The sequence below is a fragment of the Thunnus maccoyii genome, chromosome 16 (genome assembly GCF_910596095.1).
Source record: "Thunnus maccoyii chromosome 16, fThuMac1.1, whole genome shotgun sequence".
In the NCBI taxonomy this organism is placed as follows: Eukaryota; Metazoa; Chordata; class Actinopteri; order Scombriformes; family Scombridae; genus Thunnus; species Thunnus maccoyii.
Genome location: NC_056548.1, coordinates 2,894,304 through 2,917,476, shown reverse-complemented (window position 1 = coordinate 2,917,476; position 23,173 = coordinate 2,894,304). Strand labels below are relative to the sequence as shown.

The 23,173-nt window shown below is 39.4% G+C and overlaps 2 protein-coding genes across 2 annotated transcripts; both read left to right on the top strand.

Moving 5' to 3' along the window:
- Nucleotides 1-1,560: 1,560 nt before the first annotated feature.
- On the top strand, nt 1,561-10,962 carry LOC121881255 (tripartite motif-containing protein 16-like). The gene is made up of 2 exons (XM_042388951.1): nt 1,561-2,677; nt 10,335-10,962. Exons 1-2 carry the CDS (start codon nt 1,561-1,563, stop codon nt 10,892-10,894), a joined length of 1,677 nt encoding a protein of 558 aa, XP_042244885.1. The 3' UTR covers nt 10,895-10,962.
- Nucleotides 10,963-13,577: 2,615 nt separating this feature from the next.
- On the top strand, nt 13,578-20,849 carry LOC121881040. The gene is made up of 3 exons (XM_042388684.1): nt 13,578-15,239; nt 17,373-17,540; nt 19,037-20,849. The coding sequence occupies exons 1-3, from the start codon at nt 13,578-13,580 to the stop codon at nt 20,810-20,812; spliced, it is 3,606 nt and encodes a 1,201-aa protein (XP_042244618.1). The 3' UTR covers nt 20,813-20,849.
- The last annotated feature ends 2,324 nt before the right edge of the window (nt 20,850-23,173 follow it).

Below are 23,173 nucleotides of genomic sequence, written 5' to 3'. Positions count from 1 at the left end.
GGGTTTAAGAAGGAAGTGCAAAGAAGGAAGACATCTGTATCAAAAGGTTAAAAAAGGTCACTGACCCATCTTAGGCAGTATGTCGTCTGTCGCTCCTTTAAAGAAGCAGACGTAGATCACCATTCCTCTGTCGATCTGAGAGCAGAAACACAACAACATCAGTAAAAGCAACAGGATCTCTTTCAATTCTTGGTCCAGTTCTGTTACATCTACACACTTTCAGACATGTGGCTCATTGTTGTGTTTCTAATAGTTTTTGGACAACAACGGAGGAATCAGATATATCAGGCTTTAGATACACACACAATACTTGTAATAGAAGGAAAAATATAGATTATTGCAAGCCTTATTCTTAAATATCTACTTGTTTTCTTTGGCTTTTTCTTCATTTTATACTTTTATATTTAGTGTTTCATACTCTTTATTTTCTTTGTCTTTTTATAAATTGTCTTCTGTCTTTTATCGCCCTCTTTCTCTTTTCTTCCTCCTGAAAAACACTGTGTAACATCTCATTTTAAAGGTGTTATATCAGTAAAGTTTGCTTGTTTTGTTGCTTTGTTTTAATCTTTTGCAGCACAGTAACTTATTTTGATTTTATATTCTTGCATGCTGTTAATATTTAATGTATTAATTGTTTTTGGTATTTTACTTTAATTTTCACCTTTAGAAAATATTAAATCCTGTATAATTTTATAATATGTTGCTTTTCCTCATTTGATTCCTTTCACTTTCCTTTTGGTTTTGGTTTATGGTAAACAATCCTGTCTCTGTTTAGAGGAATCATCTCTGACAGCCCAACCTTTGCACATACTTGAGGGTTGCATCTATTAAATAACAAAAAAACTGAAATTGAAGCCTTTATTGGTGATTATTAATAAAGTCTTTATTGGTGGTTTGGATTATGATCCTCACTGACTGGAGGTTTGACTTTAGTTTTCACTGCGTTCTGGTTTATTTTGCAGTAATTTTAGTTTGTGTTAACAGCTACTGAAGTTCAAGTTGAACACGGTGTGTTTGAAGCAGCTTTTATTTCACGTTGATGCTTTAATGTGAATCATTTTCTTCACAATGATCAATAAAGATTTAATACTGTACTGATAGGATGAAAATAAAACGCTGGAGTGTGATGTCTGTTGATTAATCAAATGTAAAAGACAAAAGTACATCCACTCTAGATTCATCAATTCATACTAATCAACAAATGAGGCATCACCAAACCCTGACATGTCAACAAGTATTTTACAACTAAATGTAAAAATGTTTTCAGATGGTGAGCAGCTTTTAACTGAGACTTCACTGTAAATGAGGAAACACAGTTTTAATTCACAGTGCTGCTCCTCGTCCTGATAACTCCTCCCTGTTCTTTCAAACACAACAAGCTCCACTCTGTGCTCATATTTCCTTGTTCCCTCCCCTTCAGATCTACAGATTGAGGATGGATTTAACCAACATGTCAGGCTGCATTCACTGCAGGAACACATGTTTTTCAGATCAGAGCTCAAACTTGTTTCACTTTCTAAGAAAGTGAAATTCAGACAGTTGTTGCAACTGAAAGCTGAAATGGCGCAGAGAGGAGTTCAACTAGACCGAGAAACAATCAGCTGTTCGATCTGTCTGGATCTACTGAAGGATCCGGTGACTATTCCCTGTGGACACAGCTACTGCATGAGCTGTATTAAAAGCTTCTGGGATGGAGAGGATCAGAGGAAGATCTACAGCTGCCCTCAGTGCAGACACACCTTCACACCGAGGCCTGTCCTGATGAAAAACACCATGTTAGCAACTTTAGTGGAGCAGCTGAAGAAGACTGGACTCCAAGCTGCTCCTGCTGATCATTGCTATGCTGGACCTGAAGATGTGGCCTGTGATGTCTGCACTGGGACGAAGCTGAAAGCCCTCAAGTCCTGTCTGGTGTGTCTGGCCTCTTACTGTGAGAATCACCTTCACTTTCATTATGAATCATCTACATTTAAAAAACACAAGCTGGTCGACCCCTCGGAGAAGCTCCAGGAGAACATCTGCTCTCGTCATGATGAGGTGATGAAGATGTTCTGCCGTACTGATCAGCAGAGTATCTGTTATCTCTGCTCTGTGGATGAACATAAAGGCCACGACACAGTCTCAGCTGCAGCAGAAAGGACTGAGAGGCAGAGAAAGATCGAGGTGAGTCGACAACAAATCCAGCAGAGAATCCAGGACAGAGAGAAAGATGTGAAGCTGCTTCAACAGGAGGTGGAGGCCGTCAGTCGCTCTGGTGATAAAGCAGTGAAGGACAGTGAGAAGATCTTCACTGAGCTGATCCGTCTCCTCCAGAAAAGAAACTCTGATGTGAAGCAGCAGATCAGATCCCAGCAGGAAACTGAAGTGAGTCGAGTCAAAGAGCTTCAGGAGAAGCTGGAGCAGGAGATCACTGAGCTGAAGCGGAAAGACGCTGAACTGAAGCAGCTCTCACACACAGAGGATCACAACCAGTTTCTACACAACTACCCCTCACTGTCACAACTCAGTGCATCTACAGACTCATCCAGCATCAATATCCGTCCTCTGAGATACTTTGAGGATGTGACAGCAGCTGTGTCAGAGCTCAGAGATCAACTACAGGACATCCTGAGGGAGAAATGGACAAACATCTCACTGACAGGGACTGAAGTGGACGTTTTACTGCCAGAACCAGAACCCAAGACCAGAGCTGGATTCTTAAAATATTCATGTGAAAGCACTCTGGATCCAAACACAGCAAACACATATCTGTTATTATCTGAGGGGAACAGAAAAGTAGAGCTAACGAGAGAAGAACAGTCTTATTCTAGTCACCCAGACAGATTCACTGATTATCCTCAGGTCCTGAGTAGAGAGAGTCTGACTGGACGTTGTTACTGGGAGGTGGAGAGGAGAGGGAGAGTTCATATAGCAGTCGCATACAAGAATATCAGCAGAACTAGAGTCTCGTATCAAAGTGCATTTGGACTCAATGACAAATCTTGGATGTTAGATTGTAACACTAACAGTTATAAATTTTGGTTCAACAACATCAGAACTTCCGTCTCAGGTCCTGGTTCCTCCAGAGTAGGAGTGTACCTGGATCACAGAGCAGGTATTCTGTCCTTCTACAGTGTCTCTGAAACCATGACTCTCCTCCACAGAGTCCAGACCACATTCACTCAGCCTCTCTATGCTGGACTTCGGCCTTATAATTATGGAGTCACAGCTGAGTTGTGTAAACTGAAATAGACAGAAGTCATTTCAGACTTCATGTGTCAGATTCTGTTGTAAATCTTCATGTTTTTGTCTCCATTGTTTCTGAGAGCTCGTTGCTGTGGTGTTTCTGAACTGCACAGAGATCAGCTGTCGATCAAACTGGGATTATCAACACTTTTTTTCTTTTCATTTGTTGTTCTGTTGATGTTTTCAGTTTCTTTAAATGTCACTTTTTGCTGTGTGTTTTTATCCATGGAGGCTATCACTGCTCGTGATGACGTCTTTTACCTTCACTAGGTAGATATTTTGTTCTCATCACTTTGTAAATTCATAAAGAAATGTTCAATAAAACTGTAATTATCATGACAATAATCATTTATTATGTTCTAGTACATAGCTGACATTCTGGGTTAAACTAACTGATTGTGTGGATGAAGTGAATCTGTACATGAAATCATTGAACAAGAGTCATTTAACAGACTTTACTGATTGGATGTGTGAACAATCTGAAGCTTTACATAATCAATAAAATTTTTTTTTTTCAACAGAGAGCAAAGTATTTTCTTCTGTCTTCATCTCAGGATCTCATTCAAAGCTTCTAGAGAAAATGTGAAACTAAAATGAGAGTTTATTTGAGGCATTTTTCCTCCTGAAACACCACAAAGTACAGAGTTCATGTTCAGAGCAAACAAACGTTTGTCAGTCAGTCTCTGTACTTTCAGCTTTCTTCACTAAAGCAGCTTTGTCACAGAGAAAAGAGCAGAGTTTTCTATCACTTGTTGCTTTCAACAAACAAGACTTTCTTTGTGCATTTAGTTGAAGTTAGTTCTCAAGTTTGTACTTAAGTTTTCTCAAGTGTCATTCAGAGATGAAGACGAGTTTGTAAAGTTTAAATCCAGACTTGATTAAAATTTCTTGTGACTGATTTTGTTCGAGGTTTAATCTCTCAGTCCACAAACTGCTGCTGTGCTGAAGAGTTTTTTGTCATTTATATTAATTGACAACAAAGAAATGCATCTAAAACAGTGGTGATTAGTTTCCTGACAGCTGTGATTGATTTATTGCACCATCACAGGTAACATTACTCCACCTTTTCTACTGCAGAAGTCATTCAGGAATCATTTGATCAAAACTCTGCACATATGAGACGCTGAGTTCAGTTCAATCGTAATAAACATCAGAAGGAAACAACATGTTCACTCCAGTTTGAAGCCGTGAAGACGCCATAATAGATGTTTGGTGAAGTTTTCTCAGTCGTCACTCAAACACTAAGTGTTACAGCATTTACTAAAAAACTCATTTTTGAGCATCAACACTAAATTAAACACATGTGGACTCCATCATGTCCAGTCATCAAATGATTGAATTATAAACTGAACATATAATTATTCACATCTGGTCACATGTATTTCTATGGTCGTCACTCAGATTTCAAGAAGTCAGAGAAATCACAGCCTGCAGCATCAAATCTCACATTCACAAGTTCTGTTTACAAGCTGAAAGCTGATGTGAATAATATTTGCAGACTGGAAACTCTTCTCTCCCATCTTTCCCATGTGACCTGAATGCAGCGTCAGTGTTACAGGGTGTGACTTCTGTCAACAAACTGACACAGTGTGATATTACATATATTAAACTGATATTGTTTGAAGCTGCCAAAGGCTCAGTGGAGTTTTTACATGTCTTCCTGCAGTGAACATCACAGCAGGTCAACAACTGAAATGTGAAAACTGATGCACGACACAAGAGGGCGCCTTCATCCTACTAACCAGGGATGTAGTGGAGGTTAAAGCTCCTCCACTCAGTCTGTCTGCAGTTTTAGTCAAAAACATGTTTTTAGACAGATTAAAAAACACCATGATAATAAGAATGTATCCTGTCATTCATCATGGTAAATGGTGTCAAAGTGCTATAAGTCATTAGTTAGTTAGTTAGTTAGTTAGTTAGTTATTTAGTTAGTCAGATTGTGGAAACGTCTTTGGCTTCACCACACTGTTAAAAACAACACAGAACAGCTGATAGCGTTCTGTGTTGTCAACAAACAACATGATTTAAAAAAATATATATAAATAAATACAGTAAAAATGAAATAAAACGGTAGACGGCTCGATGTTTGTGAAATCCTGAGCAGGATATGCATTCAGCACTCTAACTGCATTTGGAGGAAAGTACTCGCTGTACACAGTTTTTGGTGGCTCTTACTTGTCTATAGCGTCTCCCTGAGGGTAAAAACTCAAAGTGCAAAGAGTCGGAAGGATCATTTATAATCTGCAAATCTTTACTCTTTACATTTATTTCATGTTCCTCTCTTGGTTGCATCTAGAGCTTCACTTTAATTTTACCAGCTCTGTTTACTATTCACTGTTATTTCAGTTTGTTTGTGACTGAATTGAATTGTATTTTACTAAAACAACGCACCATTTGCTCTGAACAGTGCTGAAATTGAAATATATTTTATTATTAATGCATGCCTATGTTTGGTTTGCAGTGGAACAAAACAAAAATGTTGTGAAAATAATGAATTCATGCTTATTCTACAAAGACATTCTAAATTAGCCCGGACAAAATTATTGTTACCCTTTAGAAGTTGTAAGAAATAATTGATATGTAGTGATACTTTAAGGAGACTATTGTATTTTAATAAGTATCACAGATGTTTTCAATCTGAACCAATGCACCACAGCAGCCACACCATCGATTAACTTTTCCTCTGTGTGTCACTGATCTTTCAGTCTCCTCCTTGGCTCCATCATTATCTGATCACTCTCTGATTCAATTTAATGTTCATATGCCGCCCATTTCTCAATATCTCTGCGCCCCCCCTAAAAAGAGTTGCATTATTAATAAATCAGCCAGGGCAGCTCTAGAATCATCCCTACCCGATGGTCTCACAAAACTGAATAACTACCATGGCTCTCTGGACATCTTAACAAATAAATTCAATAGCACCTTAATAGGTGCGCTGGAAAACGTTCATCACCCCACTGAACCCCATGGTTCAATGATTCCACCTGGGCACTCAAACAGTCATGTAGAAACCTGGAGAAAAAATGGCCCAATACAACATTAGAAGTGTTTTGCCAGGCCTCGAATGAATCACTGCTTAAATACAAATATGCCCTAATGCAAGCTTACTCTAATCTAAAATCAAACATAACCCCAGATACCTATTCAACACTATGGATAAGCTCACTAAAACAACCCCACCCATACTGCTTCCTGCTTTACAGCCAAGGGTTTTAATAACTTTTTCATTGAAAAGATTGAGCAAATCAGGAATGATATTACTGGTAAGGCAGTGTCCCTCTCCTCTGATCCCTCTCACCATCTACTTCCTTCTCATACTGATTTCTGAACCATCAGCCACCTTTTTCAGTTTGATCTAGTTGATTCAAACACCCTCTCTCCAATTGTTACTAGCTCCAAACCAACAACATGTGTTTCTGGATCCCATCCCTGGTAACCTCATTAAAGACATGTTCACTGTGATTGTAAGCCCTCTTCTTGACATTTTCAAAAAGTCACTCAGTTCTGGTATCGTTACCACTGTTTTTAAAACAGCTATGGTTACTCCACTATTAAAAAGACCTAACCTTGACTCACAAACCCTTAACAATTTTAGGCCGATTTCAAACTTCCCATTCATGTCCAAATTATAAGAAAAGGAGGTTGGTAGTCAACTCATTGCACATCTATCCAGTAATAACCTTCTTGATGAGTTTCAGTCCGGTTTTCAGACCCAAACACTACCAAATCTGCACAGACCAAGGTAACTAACGATCTATTAATTGCAATGGACTCAGATCTCTTATCTGTCTTGCTGTTACTCGATTTAAGTGCTTCCTTTGAAACCGTGGACCATGACACCCTCCTACAATGTCTTGAGAACCTTGTAGGCCTCAAGGGTCTGGCACTTTCTTGGTTTGGTTCATACTTGAGTAATAGCACACAAAGCATCACATACAATAACACTATGTCTTCCTGCTCTAAGATCAAACACGGTGTCCCACAGGGATCAGTACTCGGTCCACTTTTGTTCTGTGTTTACTTGCTGCCCTTGGGTCACATTTTCAAAAAACACAACATAATGTATCACTGCTACGCCGATGACACACAAATCTCTCTTCCTGTAACATTCAGTGACTCCTCCCAGCTGGTTAAATTAGAGACATGTTTGTCAGAAGTCCATCACTGGATGTGCAATAATTTCCTTCATTTGAATGTACACAAGACTGAAATGCTGCTTGTTGGTCCAGCTAGATTCATTTTTACAGACTTAAAAATGAATCTTGATGGTTGCACAATTTCTCAGACCCATACAATCAAGAATTTGGGAATAGTATTTGATCCATCCCTTACATTTGAGCCACATATCGAGTATATAAAATGAACAGCCTTCTTCCACCTTCATTTTGGCCATGACATTTTCATTGGTTTTATTGTATTAAATAATCTTATGTTAATCGTTATGTTGTACTTCAAAAGCAAAGTTTCAGTTATATTCAATGTGAAATAAAGAATGATTGACACCAAATACTTCTGTCAGTTTCAACTTAATACAGAAAAAAATTAGTTTTCTTCAAAAAAGGTGGAAAAGTACCAATATTTTTGGTCATGTCTGTACAAATTTTCTATACTTTCCTCACTAACTCTACAAACCCACCAGTGCCGTATTGTCAACAGACTTTAGTCAGTTTAAGTGTGAGTCTGTGGATTTTAAACTCTTTGTATTCAAAGAAAACACCACCGGAGATAAAATGGCAGCTTGTCTGTGTTTAGAGGAATCATCTCTGACAGCCCAACCTTTACAGACTCTTGAGGATTGCATCTTTTAAATAAAAAAGCTGAAATGAAAGCCTTTATTAGTGATTATTATTAAAGTCTTTATTGGTGGTTTGGATTATGATCCTCGCTGACTGGACATTTGACTTTAGTTTTCATTGTATTGGTTTATTTTGCATGAATAATTTTCTACACAATGATCAATAACGCTTTAATACTGTACTGATAGGATGAAAATTAAATCCTGGAGTGTGATTTCTGTTGATTATTGTGACAAAACTAAAAGGATGATATTAATCAAACGTAAAGAAACAAAAGTACATCCACTTTCTAGATTCATCAATTCATACTAATCAACAAATGAGCTCCATCAGCTGATCTGCTTCATTCATGTAATAATATATCAGTCAGAGGGACCAAACCACTACTTTTACCGCACTACTTTAACTACATCAAGCTCATAATACTTATGTACTTTTACTGTAGTAGGATTTTTAATGCAGGACTTTTACTTGTAATGGAGTATTTTTACATTGCTGTATTGGTACTTTTACAACAGTAAAGGATCTGAATACTTCTTCCACTGCTGCTGCTGACAGTTTCTACAGAGGATCATGTGACTGTCAAAGGTCGACATTTATCAGCAGAGTGTTGCTGGATAACATGAACTCTCTGGTTTTACCTGCTTTTATTTCAAAAACAGTCAAAAATGCTTCAAAGAAGTTTATTAAATATGCGAGAAAATGATGATACAGCCATTAAATGATTTTATCACATTTTAGTGTAATAACTCCCTGTTGTCAGTCAATTGCTTTTAACCAATGAATAGAAATTAATCTGATTTTAAGGAAGAGTTAGAGAAATATAGAGGCATCATTACACCCTGACATGCAAACAAGTATTTTACAGTTAAATGCAAAAATATTGTCAGATGGTGAGCAGGTTTTAACTGAGACTTCACTGTAAATGAGGAAACACAGTTTTAATTCACAGTGCTGCTCCTCGTCCTGATAACTCCTCCCTGTTCTTTCAAACACAACAAGCTCCACTCTGTGCTCATATTTCCTTGTTCCCTCCCCTTCAGATCTACAGTTTATAGATGGGTGTAACCAACATGTACAGCAGTACAAGAGCTGTCAGGCTGCATTCACTGCAGGAACACATGTTGTTCAGATCAGAGCTCAAACTTGTTTCACCTTCTGAGAAAGTGAAACTTAGACAGTCGTTGCCACTGAGAGCTGAAATGGCGCAGAAAGGAGTTCAGCTGGACCGAGAAACAATCAGCTGTTCAATCTGTCTGGATGTACTGAAGGATCCGGTGACTATTCCCTGTGGACACAGTCACTGCATGAGCTGTATTAAAAGCTTCTGGGATGGAGAGGATCAGAGGAAGAGCTACAGCTGCCCTCAGTGCAGACACACCTTCACACCGAGGCCTGTCCTGATGAAAAACACCATGTTAGCAGATTTAGTGGAGAAGCTGAAGAAGACTGGACTCCAAGCTGCTCCTGTTGATCACTACTATGCTGGACCTGAAGATGTGGCCTGTGATGTCTGCACTGGGAGGAAGCTGAAAGCCCTCAAGTCCTGTCTGCAGTGTCTTGTCTCTTACTGTGAGAAACACCTTCAACCTCACTTTGAGTCAAGTAAATTTAAAAAACACAAGCTGGTCGACCCCTCGGAGAAGCTCCAGGAGAACATCTGCTCTCGTCATGATGAGGTGATGAAGATGTTCTGCCGTACTGATCAGCAGAGTATCTGTTATCTCTGCTCTCTGGATGAACATAAAGGCCACGACACAGTCTCAGCTGCAGCAGAAAGGACTGAGAGGCAGAGAGAGCTCGAGGTGAGTCGACAACAAATCCAGCAGAGAATCCAGGACAGAGAGAAAGATGTGAAGCTGCTTCAACAGGACATGACTGCTATCAATCGCTCTGCTAATAAAGCAGTGAAGGACAGTGGGAAGATCTTCACTGAGCTGATCCGTCTCCTCCAGAAAAGAAGCTCTGATGTGAAGCAGCAGATCAGATCCCAGCAGGAAACTGAAGTGAGTCGAGTCAAAGAGCTTCAGGAGAAGCTGGAGCAGGAGATCACTGAGCTGAAGAGGAAAGACGCTGAACTGAAGCAGCTCTCACACACAGAGGATCACAACCAGTTTCTACACAACTACCCCTCACTGTCACAACTCAGTGCATCTACAGACTCATCCAGCATCAATATCCGTCCTCTGAGCTACTTTGAGGATGTGACAGCAGCTGTGTCAGAGCTCAGAGATCAACTACAGGACATCCTGAGGGAGAAATGGACAAACATCTCACTGACAGTGACTGAAGTGGACGTTTTACTGTCAGAAGCAGAACCCAAGACCAGAGCTGGATTCTTAAAATATTCACGTGAAATCACACTGGATCCAAACACAGCAAACACACAGCTGTTATTATCTGATGGGAACAGAAAAGCAGAGCTAACGTGTCAACAACAGTCTTATTCTCGTCATCCAGACAGATTCACTAATTATTCTCAGGTCCTGAGTGGAGAGAGTCTGACTGGACGTTGTTACTGGGAGGTGGAGTGGAGAGGGAGAGGAGTTTGTGTAGCAGTCGCATACAAGAATATCAGCAGAGCAGGAGACTCGTATGAATGTGCATTTGGACTCAATGACAAATCTTGGATGTTAGATTGTGACACTAACAGTTATACATTTTTGTTCAACAAAATCAAAACTCCCGTCTCAGGTCCTGGTTCCTCCAGAGTAGGAGTGTACCTGGATCACAGTGCAGGTATTCTGTCCTTCTACAGCATCTCTGAAACCATGACTCTCCTCCACAGAGTCCAGACCACATTCACTCAGCCTCTCTATGCCGGACTGTGGCCTTATTATGGAGTCACAGCTGAATTGTGTAAACTGAAATAGACAGAAGTCATTTCAGACTTCATGTGTCAGATTCTGTTGTAATTCTTCATGTTTTTGTCTCCATTGTTTCTGAGAGCTCGTTGCTGTGGTGTTTCTGAACTGCACAGAGATCAGCTGTCAATCAAACTGGGATTATCAACACTTTTTTTTCTTTTCATTTGTTGTTCTGTTGATGTTTTGAGTTTCTTTAAATGTCACTTTTTGCTGTGTGTTTTTATCCATGGAGGCTATCACTGCTCATGATGACGTATTTTACCTTCACTAGGTAAATATTTTGTTCTCATCACTTTGTAAATTCATAAAGAAATGTACACTCAAACTGTAATTATCATGATAATAATCATTTATTATGTTCTTGTACATAGCTGATATTCTGGGTTAAACTAACTGATTGTGTGGATGAAGTGAATCTGTGCATGGAAATCATTGAACAAGAGTCATTTAACAGACTTTACTGATTGGATGTGTAGACAATCAAAGCTTTACATAATCAATAAAGATGTTTTTTTTTTCAACAGTGAACAAAGTATTTTCTTCTGTCTTCATCTCAGGATGTCATTCAAAGCTTCTGGAGAAAATGTGAAACTAAAATGAGAGTTTATTTGAGGCAGATTTCCTCCTGAAACACCACAAAGTACAGAGTTCATGTTCAGAGCAGACAAACGTTTGTCAGTCAGTCTCTGTACTTTCAGCTTTCTTCACTAAAGCAGCTTTGTCACAGAGAAAAGAGCAGAATTTTCTATCACTTGTGGCTTTTAACAAACAAGATTTACTTTGTGCATTTAGTTGATGAAGTCTTTGTTATACAGGCCTAAAAAACTGGAAAATTGTAAGAATTCATTTGATCAAGTTTGGGTGTGAAGAAGTTTTGTTGCGTCCTGAAAATCATTCACTAGCCATAGACTTGTGTACTAGTTTCCCTTTTCCTGTTGTGTCTTGTCTGTAAAAGTTGTAGTGTTTAGTACTTGTAGGCGTAGTATTAGTAATGAATGTGTATGTAACTAAAGTGAACTTGTTGGTGTTTTCTTGTGCTTGCATGTCATTCACTTAACCTTTGCAAAATCATAATTAAGATTTATAACAATCATAATTCTAAATTACCTCTCTTTTGTGGCCAACAAGGAGGACTATTTCGCCATTATTATACTTACTCTAATACGAGTTATGTCGCTGGACGAATAATTTCATATTGGAGCTGTGCACAATAATGACTCATAATTCCCCCATAAAATAGTAAAGATATTTGACTGCACAAATTCCTACATAAATATAGTCGTGTTTTTTGTTTAGATAAAGTGTCCATCACTCACAGCTCCCAGATATTTAAAACTACTGATCAGTGCTGGAATTTAACTAAATACATTTACTCAAGTAATGTACTTTAGTACAGTTTAGAAGTACTTGTACTTTACTAGAGTATTTCCATGTGATGCTACTTTATACTTCCACTTCACTACATTTCAGAGGGAAATATTGTACTTTCTACTCCACTACATTTATTTGACAGCTTTAGTTACTTTTCAGATGAAGATTTGACACAATGGATAATATAACAAGCTTTTAAAATACAACACATTGTTAAAGATGAAACCAGTGGTTTCCAACCTTTTTGTCTTTTGACGTCTTACAAAAAGCAGTGTGTAGTCGGGGTCACATTTCACATGTCTATGAGTTGTTAACAGCTCCACCAAATAGTGATTTTTCCCTCTAAACTTCTCACATGCTTTCATTACAATAAATGTTCAAATGATCCAATATTTCAGCAAAAATCAAAGATTAGAGAAAAAGTCCAAAAACTGAAAACAGATTTGTGTATCAGAACTTTGTTTTTTCTTCTTTCCTCTCCCATTAATCATCTCACGACCCCTCAGATTTATCTGCTGACCCTTTGGAGGGGCCCGACCCCTAGGTTGGGAACCACTGGACTAAACTAGCTAACTGTATATAAAGTAGTGTAAACTAGCTCCACCTCCAGCAGCTACAACAGTAACATGCTGCTCTAACACTGATGCTTCACTATTAATAATCTAATGATGTCATATATAATAATATATCAGTCAGAGGGACCAAACCACTACTTTTACTGCAATACTTTAACTACATCAAGCTCATAGTACTTTTACTGTATTAAGCTTTTTCATGCAGGACCTTTACTTGTAATGTAGTATTTTTACATTGCTGTATTGGTACTTTTACTGCAGTAAAGGATCTGAGTACTTCTTCCACTGCTGCTGCTGACAGTTTCTACAGAGGATCATGTGACTGTCGAAGGTCGACATTCATCAGCAGAGTGTTGCTGGATAAGACGAACTCTCTGGTTTTATCTGCTTTTATTTCAAACACAATCAAAAATGCTTCAAAGAAGGTTATTAAATATGTGAGAAAATGATGATACAGCCATTAAATGATTTTATCACACTTTAGTGTAATAACTCCCTGTTGTTAGTCAGCTGTTTTTAACCAATGAATAGAAACGGATCTGATTTTAAGGAAGAGTTAGAAAAATATGCAGGCATCGCCAAACTCTGACATGCCATTAACATCTTATTTCCTTGTTCCCGCCCCATCAGATCTACAGTTTATAGATGGGTGTAAACAACATGTGATGTAATACAAGAGCTGTCAACCCTGTTCAACTTCTCAGTAAGTGAAACTCAGACAGTCGTTGCCACTGAGAGCTGAAATGGCGCAGAAAGGAGTTCAGCTGGACCGAGAAGCAATCAGCTGTTCGATCTGTCTGGATCTACTGAAGGATCCGGTGACTATTCCCTGTGGACACAGCTACTGCATGAGCTGTGTTAAAACACACTGGAATGAAGAGGATGAGAGGAAGATCTACAGCTGCCCTCAGTGTAGACAGACCTTCACACCGAGGCCTGTCCTGATGAAAAACACCATGTTAGCAGCTTTAGTGGAGCAGCTGAAGAAGACTGGACTCCAAGCTGCTCCTGCTGATCACTGCTATGCTGGACCTGAAGATGTGGCCTGTGATGTCTGCACTGGGAGGAAGCTGAAAGCCCTCAAGTCCTGTCTGGTGTGTCTCGTCTCTTACTGTGAGAAACACCTTCAACCTCACTTTGAATCAAGTAAATTTAAAAAACACAAGCTGGTCGACCCCTCGGATAAGCTCCAGGAGAACATCTGCTCTCATCATGATGAGGTGATGAAGATGTTCTGCCGTACTGATCAGCAGAGTATCTGTTATCTCTGCTCTGTGGAGGAACATAAAGGCCATGACACAGTCTCAGCTGCAGCAGAAAGGACTGAGAGGCAGAGAGAGATCGAGGTGAGTCGACAACAAATCCAGCAGAGAATCCAGGACAGACAGAAAGATGTGAAGCTGCTTCAACAGGAGGTGAAGGCCGTCAGTCGCTCTGCTGATAAAGCAGTGAAGGACAGTGAGAAGATCTTCACTGAGCTGATCCGCCTCCTCCAGAAAAGAAGCTCTGATGTGAAGCAGCAGATCAGATCCCAGCAGGCAACTGAAGTGAGTCGAGTCAAAGAGCTTCAGGAGAAGCTGGAGCAGGAGATCACTGAGCTGAAGAGGAAAGACGCTGAACTGAAGCAGCTCTCACACACAGAGGATCACATCCAGTTTCTACACAACTACCCCTCACTGTCACAACTCAGTGCATCTACATACTCATCCAGCATCAATATCCGTCCTCTGAGATACTTTGAGGATGTGACAGCAGCTGTGTCAGAGCTCAGAGATCAACTACAGGACATCCTGAGGGAGAAATGGACAAACATCTCACTGACAGGGACTGAAGTGGACGTTTTACTGTCAGAAGCAGAACCCAAGACCAGAGCTGAGTTCTTAAAATATTCATGTGAAATCACACTGGATACAAACACAGCAAACACAGAGCTGTTATTATCTGAGGGGAACAGAAAAGCAGAGCTAACGAGACAACAACAGTCTTATTCTAGTCACCCAGATAGATTCACTGATTGGACTCAGGTCCTGAGTAGAGAGAGTCTGACTGGACGTTGTTACTGGGAGGTGGAGTGGAGAGGGGAGGGAGTTTGTGTAGCAGTTGCATACAAGAATATCCACAGAACAGGAGGCTTGAATGAATGTGCATTTGGATTCAATGACAAATCTTGGATGTTATATTGTGACACTAACAGTTATAAATTTTGGTTCAACAGTATCTCAACTCGCGTCTCAGGTCCTGGTTCCTCCAGAGTAGGAGTGTACCTGGATCACAGAGCAGGTATTCTGTCCTTCTACAGAGTCTCTGAAACCATGACTCTCCTCCACAGAGTCCAGACCACATTCACTCAGCCTCTCTATGCTGGATTTTGGATTGATTATTATGGAGTCACAGCTGAGTTGTGTAAACTCAAATAGACAGAAGTCATTTCAGACTTCATGTGTCAGATTCTGTTGTAATTCTTCATGTTTTTGTCTCCATTGTTTCTGAGAGCTCGATGCTGTGGTGTTTCTGAACTGCACAGAGATCAGCTGTCAATCAAACTGGGATTATCAACACTTTTTTTCTTTTCATTTGTTGTTCTGTTGATATTTTGAGTTTCTTTAAACGTCACTTTTTGCTGTGTTTTTATCCATGGAGGCTATCACTGCTCGTGATGACGTCTTTTACCTTCACTAGGTAGATATTTTGTTCTCATCACTTTGTAAATTCATAAAGAAATGTACAATCAAACTGTAATTATCATGATAATAATCATTTATTATGTTCTTGTACATAGCTGACATTCTGGGTTAAACTAACTGATTGTGTGGATGAAGTGAATCTGTGCATGAAATCATTGAACAAGAGTCATTTAACAGACTTTACTGATTGGATGTGTGAACAATCTGAAGATTTACATAATCAATAAAGATTTTTTTTATCAACAGTAAGCAAAGTATTTTCTTCTGTCTTCATCTCAGGATCTCATTCAAAGCTTCTGAAGAAAATGTGAAACTAAAATGAGAGTTTATTTGAGGCAGTTTTCCTCCTGAAACACCACAAAGTACAGAGTTCATGTTCAGAGCAGACAAACGTTTGTCAGTCAGTCTCTGTACTTTCAGCTTTCTTCACTAAAGCAGCTTTGTCACAGAGCAGAGTTTTCTATCACTTGTTACTTTTAACAAACAAGATTTCCTTTGTGCATTTAGTTGATAAAGTCTTTGTTATACAGGCCTAAAAAACTGGAAAATAGTAAGAACTCATTTGATCAAGTTTGGATGTGAAAGTGGATGTGGGTGTTAAAGCCATCACTGAATGGGAGTATCAATTCCTTAAGGAATACTGCACAGTCATGAAACCACTCACTGTGGCGTTGGACATATTGCAAGGTGAAGATAACTGCTACTATGGCAGCCTCCTACCAACATTGGAAATTCTGATGTTGGAAGTATGCCCGATGCCATAGTACAGGTAAGCCTATAGCATGATTTGAAATCTGAAACCCTAATGCATGGTCAGTGCCACTTAAGGACTAATATTCAGCGAGACTTCCTGAATTCTGTTTTTTGGTGTGTTTTCACCTGCCCTACTAAAGAGCACTTGTTGCATGAGCCATCAGAACCATGCACCGCTTCCTCCTCCTGTTTTGATATGCATGTTTTTGTTTGTTTCTTTCTTTCTTTCTTTTTGTGTGAAGCCACAGATTTAGGTCACAATCTCTCCCTAACTCACATGAAATTCGCACTGAGTTAATCAATCTACTAGCAATACATTCAGTTTCCACCCAGAAGCAATATCTCAATATTCTAAATTTCACCCTAAATTAAGCTGTGAAAGAATGAGGCTGTGCATCTGATTGTCCAGTGAATGTTGTAAGGGTATGGCTCTCTCTCTCCTCTGCGCCTGTCTTTAAACCTTTATTACAGTTATTTATTTACAGTTATTTATTATTTGAAACCATGTGAGGGCAAATGTCTCTTTGGTTTAACTACAAACAACTCAAAGACATCTGAAATATGACAAGAGACACAACTACACTGGTTTTTTTGTAAGCCAAAAAGTTTGGGAACCACTGGTTTAATCTTTAATAATACAGTGTAATTTATAAGATCATCATTATCTTATTTTATGTACAATTTTAATCTGAAAAGTAATTAAAGCTGTCAAATAAATGTAGGCTAGTAGAGTAGAAAATACAATATTTCCCTCTGAAATATAGTGGATTGGAAATATAAAGTAGCATCAAATGAAAATACTCAAGTAAAGTACCTTAAAATTGGACTTAAGTACAATAAAGTACAGTAGTGAATGTGCTTAGTAACTTTCCACTGATTATGATTAGCCTAAATGTGCAGCGCTGTGATATGGAGATATGCTGCTTCAGTCAAAAATACATATGGATGATAAATATGAGAGTAGGCCTTCATACAGTCACCCTGCATCTAAGCAGTCTGCACTGGTTTTAGATTAAGTCACCTTGACTTGAGTCTATAGCAATCTTACAGCGCAAGTTGAAATGTACATATCCGACCTTATCCAATATTTCTATATCGCAGACCATCAAGACACGATTTGTGTCCGTGTTGGACAACAAAGATGCTCTCCTTGCTGCTGTCACATTGCTGAAGTTTAAAGCTCGGTGGCTGAGAGAAGAAGAGAGGAGAGAGGCCCTGAGGACACTGCTGACTACCGAGCGTCGCACTTTCCACCGCAATGACCAGGATGCAACGCTTAAGCAACAGACCCTTTGCTTTCGATGAGGAGGATACAGCTTCCTGACATTGAAGTCATAAAATATTTGAAGTTGGGGTCAGAAATGGAGATCCTGAACTGTTTCCCTACAATAAAGACTATAATCCATGAAATTCAACACAGCGACGCCGTCTAGTGCGGCCGTGGAGAGGCTCTTCAGCCCGGGCAGTCTTGTGCTGAATCCAAGGAGAAACAGGTTGTCTGACAAACGATTTGAGAGACTCCTCCTCATGACGAAGAACCACTGCTTTAGTGATAAACACGTCAAACAAACTGGTCTAGTCTACTATAAAGCCATGACTTAATGAGTGAGTGACACGAGTGAGTTTGTCTGAGTGTGTTCGGCCCGTTAAATGCAGTTTTTTTTCCTTTTAAGTCATCTAATGGTGTTAGGAAGGCCAGTCTCTTATTTTATTTATTGATATATTATTTTGAGCCAATTAATATTTGTAAAAGGCAGTGTTAGGAAGGTCAGTCTCTTTATAGTTTTATATGTTGATATAGTTTTGATTGATTGATATATAAAGCCCAGCTTCATTCAGACATGCAGTTGAGCCGTGTTCTTGCTCTTTGGGTTGGTTTTCACCAAATTTACTGTCAGCATTGTGGAATTACTTTATGAAATTGCGTAAATCTTTTGTGTGTCCTCCTTATTAAGAAGGGATTTGGGCATATGTAAGGTTTAACGTTATATTGGTAACTGACAATTACACGACAATGCATCTCGGGCGTTGTATCGCAGTAATGCAAAAGTAATGTAACGAGTAGTGTAATTAATTACCTTTGACAGGGAATAATTAGGTAAAGTAATGCATTGCTTTTGTAAAAGTAACAAATAATGTGTAATAAATTACATTTTTTGAGTAACATCCCCAACACTGCTGCTTACACACTGATGCTTCAGTATTAATAATCTAATGATGTCATATATAATAATATATCAGTCAGAGGGACCAAACCACTACTTTTACTGCAATACTTTAACTACATCAAGCTCATAATACATGTGTACTTTTACTGTAGTAGAATTCATGCAGGACTTTTACTTGTAATGGAGTATTTCTACATTGCTGTATTGGTACTTTTACAACAGTAAAGGATCTGAATATTTCTTCCACTGCTGCTGCTGACAGTTTCTACAGAGGATCATGTGACTGTCAAAGGTTGATATTTATCAGCAGAGTGTTGCTGGATAAGATTAGCTCTCTGTTTTTATCTGCTTTTATTTCAAACACAATCAAAAATGCTTCAAAGAAGTTTATTAAATATGTGAGAAAATGATGATACAGCCATTAAATGATTTTATCACACTTTAGTGTAATAACTCCCTGTTGTCAGTCAACTGTTTTAAACAAATGAATAAAAACTGATCTGATTTTAAAGAAGAGTTAAACAAATATGGAGACATCACCAAACCTTGACATGCCATTAACATCTTATTTCCTTGTTCCCTCCCCTTCATCTACAGTTTATAGATGGGTGTAAACAACATGTGACGCAGTACAAGACCTGTCAATCCGGTTCAACTTCACAGGAAGTGAAACTCAGACAGTCGTTGCCACTGAGAGCTGAAATGGCGCAGAAAGGAGATCAGCTGGACCAAGAAACAATCAGCTGTTCGATCTGTCTGGATCTACTGAAGGATCCGGTGACTATTCCCTGTGGACACAGCTACTGCATGAGCTGTATTAAAGGCTTCTGGAATGGAGAGGATCAGAGGAAGATCTACAGCTGCCCTCAGTGCAGACAGACCTTCACACCAAGGCCTGTCTTGATGAAAAACACCATGTTAGCAGATTTAGTGGAGCAGCTGAAGAAGTCTGGACTTCAAGCTGCTCCTGCTGATCACTGCTATGCTGGACCTGAAGATGTGGCCTGTGATGTCTGCACTGGGAGGAAGCTGAAAGCCCTCAAGTCCTGTCTGGTGTGTCTCGTCTCTTACTGCGAGAAACATCTTCAGCCTCACTTTGAATCAAGTAAATTTAAAAAACACAAGCTGGTCGACCCCTCAGAGAAGCTCCAGGAGAACATCTGCTCTCGTCATGATGAGGTGATGAAGATGTTCTGCCGTACTGATCAGCAGAGTATCTGTTATCTCTGCCCTGTGGATGAACATAAAGGCCACGACACAGTCTCAGCTGCAGCAGAAAGGACTGAGAGGCAGAGAGAGCTCGAGGTGAGTCGACAACAAATCCAGCAGAGAATCCAGGACAGAGAGAAAGATGTGAGGCTGCATCAACAGGAGGTGAAGGCCGTCAGTCGCTCTGCTGATAAAGCAGTGGAGGACAGTGAGAAGATCTTCACTGAGCTGATCCGTCTCATCCAGAAAAGAAGCTCTGATGTGAAGCAGCAGATCAGATCCCAGCAGGACGCTGAAGTGAGTCGAGTCAAAGAGCTTCAGGAGAAGCTGGAGCAGGAGATCACTGAGCTGAAGAGGAAAGACGCTGAACTGAAGCAGCTCTCACACACAGAGGATCACAACCAGTTTCTACACAACTACCCCTCACTGTCACAACTCAGTGCATCTACAGACTCATCCAGCATCAATATCCGTCCTCTGAGATACTTTGAGGATGTGACAGCAGCTGTGTCAGAGCTCAGAGATCAACTACAGGACATCCTGAGGGAGAAATGGACAAACATCTCACTGACAGTGACTGAAGTGGACGTTTTAGTGTCAGAAACAGAACCCAAGACCAGAGCTGAGTTCTTAAAATATTCACGTGAAATCACACTGGATCCAAACACAGCATACACATATCTGTTATTATCTGAGGGGAACAGAAGAGCAGAGCTAACGAGACAACAACAGTCTTATTATAGTCACCCAGACAGATTCACTGATTATTGGCAGGTCCTGAGTAGAGAGAGTCTGACTGGACGTTGTTACTGGGAGGTGGAGTGGAGAGGGAGAGAAGTTCATGTAGCAGTCGCATACAAGAATATCAGCAGAGCAGGAAGCTCATATGAATGTATATTTGGATTCAATGACAAATCTTGGGCTTTATATTATGACACTAACAGTTATACATTTTTGTTCAACAGTATCTCAACTCCCGTCTCAGGTCCTGGTTCCTCCAGAGTAGGAGTGTACCTGGATCACAGAGCAGGTATTCTGTCCTTCTACAGAGTCTCTGAAACCATGACTCTCCTCCACAGAGTCCAGACCACATTCACTCAGCCTCTCTATGCTGGACTTTGGCTTGGTTCTGGAACCACAGCTGAGTTTTGTAAACTCAAATAGACAGAAGTCATTTCAGACTTCATGTGTCAGATTCTGTTGTAATTCTTCATGTTTTTGTCTCCATTGTTTCTGAGAGCTCGATGCTGTGGTGTTTCTGAACTGCACAGAGATCAGCTGTCAATCAAACTGGGATTATCAACACTTTTTTTTCTTTTCATTTGTTGTTCTGTTGATGTTTTCAGTTTCTTTAAATGTCACTTTTTGCTGTGTGTTTTTATCCATGGAGGCTATCACTGCTCATGATGACGTCTTTCACCTTCACTAGGTAGATATTTTGTTCTCATCACTTTGTAAATTCATAAAGAAATGTACAATCAAACTGTAATTATCATGACAATAATCATTTATTATGTTCTAGTACATAGCTGACATTCTGGGTTAAACTAACTGATTGTGTGGATGAAGTGAATCTGTACATGAAATCATTGAACAAGAGTCATTTAACAGCAGATGTCGGGTCAATCCATATCTCTGACTGGCTGTTCCTTCATGTGATCAATCATGTGATCAGTAAAAGGGACTTTTCCACGTTGATGTGAGTAGGATTATGTCACTTGTTAAAAGTGTCTTATTGCTCACACTCAGCCAGAAACTCTTTCACGCTGAAGTTTGTACTTGAGAGTTTTCTTATGTCGTTCAGAGACGTTTGATGACGACGAGTTTGTAAATTTTAAATCCAGACTTGATTAAAACTTCTTGTGACTCATATTTGAACAACAGAGAAATCACAGCCTGCAGCATCAAATCTCACATTCACAAGTTCTGTTTACAACCTGAAAGCTGATGTGAATAATATTTGCAGACTGGAAACTCTTCTCTCCCATCTTTCCCATGTGACCTGAATGCAGCGTCAGTGTTACAGGGTGTGACTTCTGTCAACAAACTGACACAGTGTGATATTACAGATATTAAACTGATATTGTTTGAAGCTGCCAAAGGCTCAGTGGAGTTTTTACATGTCTTCCTGCAGTGAACATCACAGCAGGTCAACAACTGAAATGTGAAAACTGATGCACGACACAAGAGGGCGCCTTCATCCTGCTAACCAGGGATGTAGTGGAGGTTAAAGCTCCTCCACTCAGTCTGTCTGCAGTTTTAGTCAAAAACATTTTTTTAGACTGATTAAAAAACACCATGATAATAAGAATACATCCTGTCATTCATCATGGTAAATGGTGCCATTGTGCTATAAGTCATTAGTTAGTAAGTTAGTTAGTTAGTTAGTTAGTTAATTAGTCAGATTGTGGAAACGTCTTTGGCTTCACCACAGTGTTAAAAACAACACAGAACAGTTGATGAGGACAAACAGTGTCAACAAACAACATGATTTAAAAATAAATAAATAAATATATAAATAAATACAGTAAAAAATGAAATAAAACGGTAGACGGCTCGATGTTTGTGAAATCCTGAGCAGGATATGCATTCAGCACTCTAACTACATTTAGAGGAAAGTACTCGCTGTACACAGTTTTTGGTGGTTCTTACTTGTCTATAGCGTCTCCCTGAGGGTAAAAACTCAAAGTGCAAAGTGTCGGAAGGATCATTTATAATCTGCAAATCTTTGCTCTTTACATTTATTTCATGTTCCTCTCTTGGTTGCATCTGGAGCTTCACTTTAATTTTACCAGCTCCGTTTACTATTCTCTGTTATTTCAGTTTGTTTGTGACAGTTAGATTTACAGACGATATGAGAGAGTTGAAAAGTAAAATAATTTCCTCAACTCAAACTAACTGAGACTGAGTGCTGTTCACTTCCAGCTCCTAAAACACAGCTGTGCGCCTCCTGCTGGCTTGGAGGAGACATTAAATGGTTTACTGTTACTGTTCTGTGCACCTCCTGCATTAAAAATATATGAGTTTAAAACAATCGCAAGAAGATTTATATTTCTTTGAACTCAAAAGCCTGACAAATTAAACATAGTTTAACGTCTTGCATCATTTCTGAGGAATTTACACAATTTGTGCAACGTGTACTGAACTAGAACTGAACCTTCAAGGATGAATATGACACAAAGAAACACCACAAAAACTTAGGCAACCAGCAGATATTCTGAGGCGATAGAGGAGCTGTGTTTCTGCACCTTGCAGACATCCCTTGATTTCAATCTCATGTGAATAAGAAGTTTAAAAGTTTCATGTAGGTGACAGATAAAGAAAAGGCCACTATTTTGTGTAAAGTCATGTAACATCAGCATGAAAGTGATAGATGTCCTGGAGATAGACGATATGTGGTAATACAAATAAGAGGAAGTTGTATACTTATAAAATGAAAAGCCAAGAGAGGCTCGGGGTGCGGTCCGGTTCCTTTTTCTTTTTGTGGGATCTCCTTTTTCCTTTAGGCCTTTTGTGGGATCTCTT